The 8,089-nt window shown below is 43.8% G+C and overlaps 1 protein-coding gene across 1 annotated transcript; it reads right to left on the bottom strand.

Moving 5' to 3' along the window:
• Positions 1-367: 367 nt before the first annotated feature.
• LOC123395620 (K(+) efflux antiporter 3, chloroplastic) lies at positions 368-7,030 on the bottom strand. The gene is made up of 18 exons (XM_045090644.1): positions 6,572-7,030; positions 6,381-6,482; positions 6,190-6,270; positions 5,716-5,817; positions 5,321-5,398; positions 5,044-5,112; positions 4,878-4,928; positions 3,321-3,434; positions 3,137-3,238; positions 2,896-3,030; positions 2,520-2,701; positions 2,297-2,432; positions 2,135-2,206; positions 1,957-2,058; positions 1,707-1,868; positions 1,491-1,580; positions 1,229-1,390; positions 368-1,106 (listed from the first exon to the last, which is right to left on the bottom strand). The coding sequence occupies exons 1-18, from the start codon at positions 6,881-6,883 to the stop codon at positions 873-875; spliced, it is 2,286 nt and encodes a 761-aa protein (XP_044946579.1). The 5' UTR covers positions 6,884-7,030; the 3' UTR covers positions 368-872.
• Between the last annotated feature and the right edge of the window lie 1,059 nt (positions 7,031-8,089).

Below are 8,089 nucleotides of genomic sequence, written 5' to 3'. Positions count from 1 at the left end.
AACGTGAAAACAGCTTTGAAGCATGAACATAACATTTGCAGCAGGCACCTAAAATAATTGCAGCATACCACATGTGTGTATGCAGTAAAACACAAACAACCTTGCAACATATTGATATTGACACGTCCTTTTAAAGTCGTCTGCGGTCTGCTGCATGCGGGTCTGCCCCCATTGTCAGTTTATCAGGCCCTCCGGCCTTCCATGCCTGCAGAGGTTAACTATGTAAAAAAAAAATTAAAAAAAATTATAAATGATGCATGGTACTTCTTCAAATCTAGCGAGTAGCAACATCGAACTCCTTAGTTCCCGATCTTTTACTCCTGTTGCTATCAACACAAAGAGCTGAGCAGGCAATGCTTCAGGTCCATTCAGGCGAGGACAAACAGTTTGGTCGAGTATTATTATGTACTCACTAGTTTCTGCATGTGTTCTTTGTACATGAATTTTTTACAGGAATTATTTGGCCTACTGTCCTAGCAGTATACAACAGACACAAATCAGAGAAATGTGATACAAATAATTATCTAGCCATACAGCTGACTTCTGCTTGCACAAATCGCCGCGCCAATAATGCTTTTCAGGGATTCTGAAATGTCGATAGTTCAATTTCTAAATGCCCGCCGCGAATTCGAATCACGGCTGTAAATCTCAATCTGCACAAATTGGCCTGTCCGGTTTCAATTTATGAGCTCCAAATCTCAGCTCGCGTGAAGCGGTGTAATTGTAACATCCACAGATTGTGTGCCTCCAAGTTTCAGTGCTTCAGTCTCCAGATGTGCTGTACAAAGAGGGCTATTACCTATGAGAAAACCACAAGTTCAGTGTATTGGCTTCAGACTGCGCCTTGGTTCTACACAAACCGGTCTGGTCCATCATCTCCTTGCTTCCGCTGGAGGCTCCACCGTTTCCTCGCCGTCAGGGGTTTCCAGGAGACAATATTTCACACCGTCTTCAGATTCATTTTTGGTGTTCAAATTAGGCATGGGATTCTCTGGAGCGGTTTTTATCACCCGTACCTCCGGGCGACTGCTTAGACCTAGCGATTGCTCCCGGGGAATCATTCCGGAGCCGTTCCCGTTGGACTCAACCAAGTCTGATACTCTAACCTGCAACAGGTATTTTATTCAGGTCATATGGGAAAATGAAGTGCCATGAAAATAAGAACTACTAATCTGTAGGGAGTGCTAATATTAGCGTCGGTTTTGAGCACTAATGATTCTATATGAACCTGAAGTGACTCCATGGTAGTAGTTTCTCGTTGCTCGACATTGTTGAGTGCTTCCTGAGCTTGTAATTCCATCGAGTCCCTCACAAGCTTACTCAGGAAAGATACATCGTCAGACATGACACCCAGCCCTTTCATAAGCATCGAGCCGAGTTGCAAGCTAGTCTGCAGGAAGGGATCAACAGAAGAAAAGAGTTGACGTAATTCTTCGTTTCATCCATACATTAAGAGCTTTTCAGTCTATGCAAACTTGTTTCCATATTACCTCAGCATTTTCTAGAACAACATCGGTGGCACCTGCTTTCCTTAGATCCAACAAATGGGACATGTCTTGAGCCCTAACATACACGGGGACCTGGGAAAGTGAAAGACATTATCAAAGCGTTCGTTCACTCGTTCACAATGCATTTATAACAAGTATGCATGTGCTAATTTTGATAAATAAATAATTAAATCATGAAAAATGGATCATATATTTTACCGCAGGAAAAGCTTGTCGCAATCTGTCGACAGACTCGACCGTTTCTTCCTTCCCTGTATACATGATCATGACAGCTTTAGGAGAAGATATGCCAGCAGATTGCATAACGGCTGGGCGCGAACCATCTCCATATAACACTGGGAATCCTGATTTTCTAGCTGACTGGTAGGGAATGGACAGAGATGTTTTAGTTTAACATATGTCTGAAGATTGCATCAGCTGTTATACCAAATATTCTCTTAATGCCAACCTTTACAACAGCAGGATTTAGATCAAATGCGACATACGGCCATCCTTCTGTATTTCGCTCGAGCCCGAATGATAATGGTGCAGCCAAAAACTTTGCAAGGACCTGTACAAATATAACGAGGCATATAACAGTTCAGCTGGCCAGCTTTAACAACAAAGGAAAATATGATGTAATATACCTGTCCCATCTCTCCAAAGCCAAGAATGACAATAGGTTCAGTCGCACCATAATTTGCCACCTCAGCTGGTTTCTGTAAAAGATTGCCTTAAGAATTCACGAAAATAGGCAACAACCATGACCGTTTTGACTTCTGAGTGTATAAGACATGACAGTCACGTACTTCTTTTGTTTCGGATCTCTCATCAATGATTCCTGCTGCTTTTCTTCCAAGGTCATTGAGTAGCGGAGTTAATGCCATTGACAGCACAACGACGATAATGAGCAGCTTATTCAGCTCAAGCGGTAGGACGCCAAGCCTGTTTCAATCAAGGTACCAAGGGCTGAAAACAAGATGTCTGAGAAGACAAGAATCACATAATGGAAGACTTGTAATAAAAACTGACCTGTTTGCCAAAGAAAATACCACAAACCCAAACTCCCCTCCTTGAGAAAGCAGCAATCCTATCCTTACACTTTCTTGAAAAGTTAATCCGACCCTTGTTGCTAATGCAGTAGTTATCAATGTCTTGATTGCAATAAGGCCAGCCAACAGAGATAGAACATTAGGCCACTCACGGATGAGAAGCTGCAAAATACAAGGAGAAAATACAAGGTGCGTTAATAAGAGCCTGCAATAATGTTCCACTGAAGAAGATAAAATAATGGGGCAACGTTACTTTCAAAGTGGAAATTAAGGTCCCTCTTAGATGTACTGCTCAATTAGACGCATGAGACATGAACTAATGTTCACCGATATAGATCATGGGAATGTTGTTTAACCTGCATGTCGATGGAAGTTCCTGTTGTCACAAAGAACAATCCAAGCAGCAAGCCTCTGAACGGCCTTATGTCAGCTTCTATTTGAGTACGGAAATTTGTTTCCGCAAGGAGGGCCCCAGCCAGAAAAGCACCTAGCTACATAGGACACAAGTTCAACAATCAGCAAATAATAAAGACTGGAAGAGCATAATCTATATTTAACTTCAGCATTTAAAACTATATGGATGGCTTAGTGGCTTACTGTATCACTAAAGCCCAACCACTGAGTGAGAAGTGAGGTTCCTGAAACGGTGAGAAGACAGAGGGCAACAAATGCTTCTGAGCTCCTCGACTCTGCAACAAACTGCAGGAAAGCTTAACCGATATTCATTGCACAGAAATTAAGCATACGAGCTTGTATTCAGAAAATTAATAAACTAAAAGACCTCAAAGATCCGCCTGATGAGATATTTCCCTCCAAGGGAAAGTATGCCAAGTCCACCCAGTGCTTTTAAGCTTTCAGCTAAGAGCATAGGCCACACACTTTGCTCCACGACATTCTGCAATAAAATGAAGAATAAATACTGATGATAACCTAATATATAAAGCGATTCCCCTTTTTGGAAGGGTCTAATGAGGACAAAGGCTGCTTTCTTTAACAGAACTAGATTTGTCATTGGAAATGGTGAAAGTACTAGATTCTGGGAAGATATTTGGTTAGGACCGCAACCTTTGGCTCTACAGTATCCGCAACTTTATAATATTGCACAACGAAAACAGACTTCCGTTGCGGCAGTGTTACGGCATACTCCTCTTAACATTCAATTTCGCAGAGCCTTGATCGGAAATAGATGGGTTAGTTGGTTACATCTAGTCAGAAGACTTATGGATATCTCCCTGTCTGATTTTCCAGATACCACTCGTTGGAGGTTGACCCCCAATGGTACTTTCTCAGTGAAATCGATGTACGACCATATTATTGATACGACACCTATTCCAAAGTCCATGCATATTTGGAAGGTCAAGGTTCCCCTTAAGATAAAAATCTTCATGTGGTTTGTTCACAAGGGAGTTGTTTTAACTAAGGATAACTTGGCTAAAAGACAATGGAAAGGAAATAAAAGATGTAGCTTCTGTCAAACGAATGAGACGATTAAACACCTCTTTCTGGACTGCCCTATGGCTAAATTATTATGGCGCTCATTACAAATTTCATTCAACATTACACCGCCTACTAGCATTCACATGTTATTTGGGACGTGACTAAACGGGGTTAATGTAATTTACGCCAAACTAATTCGGGTTGGCACTTGTGCCATGTTGTGGGCGATATGGAACTGCCGAAATGATCTAGTTTTTAACAGATTGCATCATACAAACTTTTTGCAGGTCATCTTCAGGGCTACCGCCTTGATCCGCACGTGGTCCTTACTCACTCCTGTAGAAACCAGGGAGCCTTTGGTTACTGGGTGTGTCCGATGGGAGATGGTAGCTCAGGTTATCTTCAACCGATATGGATGGCGGCATTGCTAATAGGATTGGACCTTAGTCCAGTCTGTCGGTTTTTGGGCGGTCTGATCGCCGTGTAACTCTTTTTTTCTTGTTTTCTGAGAACTCGGACTACTTTGTATCTTTTTCAGACTATTTTTGTGCGTAATAAAATGGCTGTATGCATCACTCGATGCAGAGGACGGGGCAACGCCTCCTTTTCGAAAAAAAATAAAGCGAAAGTTAATATGCTGCGAAGGCAGTGCTGCACTTTCATGCTTAGGGACCAATACTATAGTAGTTCAGTAAGTAGGGGAACAATGAAAATGAATAATTGTATGTAAACCATTTGCCAATATTACTTGGCTATTCGCTCACTAAGGCAAAATTTATGCAGTGAACATCTTCCAAGTTATTGCACAGCATCCTTAGGTCAAATTAGGATACTATCAGGTAGATATTTGTCGAACAACTTTCATGCAGGCTAATATTGCAAGTGCTAACCTTTTGCATACCTGACTCTCTAGAACAGGGAGTATGACCAAGAGAGGAACAACGGCAATATCCTGTGTATCAGCAGAATACATACTGGAATCAATACACCATACACTCTTTGGAAAAAAATCTTTAAAAGGGACCATTTGGAGAAAAGGAATGGGAAAGAGGGCTTCGATTAATCACCTGGAGGAGGAGAATTCCCAGTGTAGCCGAACCAAATCTTGTTGCAAGCTCACCTTTCTCAGCAAGAAGCTGCATACAGCATCCACAAGCACTGCATGTTGTTATCTTAGATGGAAAAAAAGAGAGGGGGGAGGGGGGGGGGGCGCATATTTTTTGTACTAAGAGATTAAGCTCGCATTGAAAGGTTCATACTTGAAAAAGAAAGTCTAATGATATATTAAAAAATACCAGAAAACAGCTGATACATAGCTAGCCAGTGAGTACAATTAGTGTATACCTGAAGAACAAAAGCAGATGAAGATAAGGAGAGGGCAGCTCCAATCACTATCGCTTCGTCGACACTCCTGATATTCACCTGTATATGCAGATCCAAATTAAACTTTAATTCTTAAATAAAATAAACAGCTGAGAATTTTAGCAATACACGCATCAAGAAAAAAAAATGAGATCACAAATTTAAGAATAGTTTGTGCTATTGATAAATATTTCAACAATGTATACTTCATCCCCCCGAGAGTATAAGCAATAAGAATAAGCAAGTGAGAAACCGTTGTTGAAATATAAAAGGGAAGTGGGATCACAGGGAAGATTGTTTGACCCAAGCTGTAAAAGCTATGCCTGTGTGGAAATACAGGTAACATAACTTTTTTCCGGTTTAATAGTACTCCTTACCAGGTCAGGTCTGGAATTAAAGAGGAACTGCAGGATTCTTGTTCCAATAGCACCATTAGGGGGGAGCTCAAACGCCGCGAAGGCCAGCGTCGACAAAAGAACCTTGAGAATACATTGAAAGGCACAAGATCAGTTCCCACGGAGCATTCCAAAACTCTATAGAAGCTGATGAACAAAGCCAAAGGAATGTGCTGGTGCCAAGAAAAGTTGAGCACCACAAGTGCCTAACAACAGGGCATGGCTTGGACAATGATCGATGGGATTAGAATGTAGCAACTCTGATTCACCCCAATCAGTACAGATGCTTCCATTTGTGAATGTTCAGTGTTTGTGTTGATGAAACTAGTCTAAAGTCTAAACTAACTAACTAACATGATTACATGAGAAACTGAGGACAGATGATGGGTGGTGGAAGTAGTACAGTTAGGATAATGATTATAACAGATCGGTAAGGAAGCAAAACGCAATGCACACCTGAGGCAAACCGATCCCGAAGGCGAACTTGGCGAGGGCTTTGAGGCGGGAGAGGGAGAGCTCCAGCCCCATCTCGAACAGCTGCAGCGCAGAGGCGGAGCGGCAGACCAGTCACTCAATTCATCAGTTCAATTGAGAATGGAAATCATCTGAATTCTAGTAGCGTCGTCGGCGGCGGGTCGAGGAAGTACCAGGAAGAGGATGCCCCACTCGGAGAGGAGCTTGACGTCGGTGAGGTTCCTGATGAGGCCGAACTGGTTGAGGACGACGCCGGCGCAGAAGAAGCCGAGGATCTGCGGAAGGAATTGACAAATGTCAGGAGGCCGCGGAGCCGGGAGGCGAGGCGGCGGGGAGCTAGTGGAGGCGCGGAGCGATACTGGACCGGGCTAGCCTTGACGACGCGGAAGGCGGGGACGACGAGGACGGTGACGCCGAGGAAGGTGAGCGTGTCGAAGCCCAGGTCGTTGATCACCTCCACGGCGCTGGCGATCTCCACCCCCACCCCCGCGCGCACCCGGAACGCCGCCGCCCGCCGCCGCCGCCCCGTCGCCGTCATCCTGACCGTCGTCGTCGTCCTCCGGCGCGGCAGGAGCAGGCAGGCGGCGACCGACGCGGGCGCGGCCGTCACCCGGGGGCAGGAGGACGCGCAGCGGCAGCGCGCGGGGAAGCGCCCCGCCACCGCCGCCGCCGCCATGGCGCCAGAGCAGTTGGGTGCAGTGGGAGGCTTAGGAGGGAGGTGCGCGCGCGGGAACTCGGGAGAGCTATCCGTTGGGGAAGAAGATAAGGAGGCGTTTGAGGCGGAGCGGAGCGCCGCGCGGGGTCTCCTCCGCCTCTCGCTGTCTCGCCCCCCTCTCGCCGGTGGACTTCCGACTTCCGACTCCGGCCTCGCCAGCCACAAACATCTTACCACAAGCGCTGCTCGGCTTTGTAATTTGATGTGATGATGATGAGTGGATTACCACGATACCACCCCAACAATGGACCTACGGACATGTCATTCCCCTATTCTTATTCGAACCTTTGCTGTCAGGGCTGATCGTAATGGAAGTAGTAATGGAAGTAGTAAGTAGTATCATGCATGACAACTAGTCACATCTCATGAGGTGGTATAAAATTAAATAAAGAAAGAGAGGGCTAAGTATCATATTATGATAGTGTATCATATAAAATGTTGTGCTACTATGTGCTATGCATGACAATAAATAAACTGTTTTATGATACTAGCGCATGATAATATGCGTTACGGATGTAGTATCATACACTAGTGTCATATGAATGATACTAGTATATGATACTCCCCATTACAACCAGCCTTATTTGCTACCCTTACTTTTAGGACATGCACAATGATGTTATTTTAGGAGTGCCACATAGGATAAATGATGAGGTGGAGGAGAGAGAACTCGGAAAAAAAAGGTTTTGCCTTCGAAGACAAAGGTGATCTCTTAGCACAATATGTCTCACCATGTTTTTAGGAAAAACTAATTATAGAAGATAAGGCTAAGAGATGACCCATTGTAGACTCTCTTTTTTGTCATCTCTAAATTACATGCAAGATTTAAGATAAGACTATCTTATTAATCATTGTACATGCCCTTATTTGTTATTATCTCAACTTTACCGTTGTGTTTTCGTTAACTACCTATCCATGTGTGTGAACTTTATGGGTTACATGTGTTGCATGGCACATTCCATACTCCAATCTCATATTATGAGTGATATACCCATATATTTGTCGTCACATACGAAGATCAAGGTTAGTAAATCATTTCACGTTGCTATGTCCTTCTTGTGTGGGTAGCATAGTGTGAGGGGGAGCTACTTTCAATTGTGTCTTTGACATTCAAATACAGATCTAAAATAAGGCATAAGCTGTGGAGAAGTTATTTCCTTTCATCAA

Source organism: Hordeum vulgare, chromosome 5H (assembly GCF_904849725.1).
Source record: "Hordeum vulgare subsp. vulgare chromosome 5H, MorexV3_pseudomolecules_assembly, whole genome shotgun sequence".
Classification (NCBI taxonomy): domain Eukaryota; kingdom Viridiplantae; phylum Streptophyta; class Magnoliopsida; order Poales; family Poaceae; genus Hordeum; species Hordeum vulgare.
This window is presented reverse-complemented; position numbering and strand designations above follow the sequence as displayed.

Coding starts and splice junctions, on each gene's coding strand:
- LOC123395620 (XM_045090644.1), bottom strand. CDS start 6,883: ATGGCGGCGGCGGCGGTGGCGGGGCGCTTCCCCGCGCGCTGCCGCTGC. Junction 3,031..3,136: donor GGTTGGGCTTTAGTGATACA/GTAAGCCACTAA, acceptor TGTCCTATGTAG/CTAGGTGCTTTTCTGGCTGG. Junction 2,207..2,296: donor AGAGATCCGAAACAAAAGAA/GTACGTGACTGT, acceptor AATCTTTTACAG/AAACCAGCTGAGGTGGCAAA.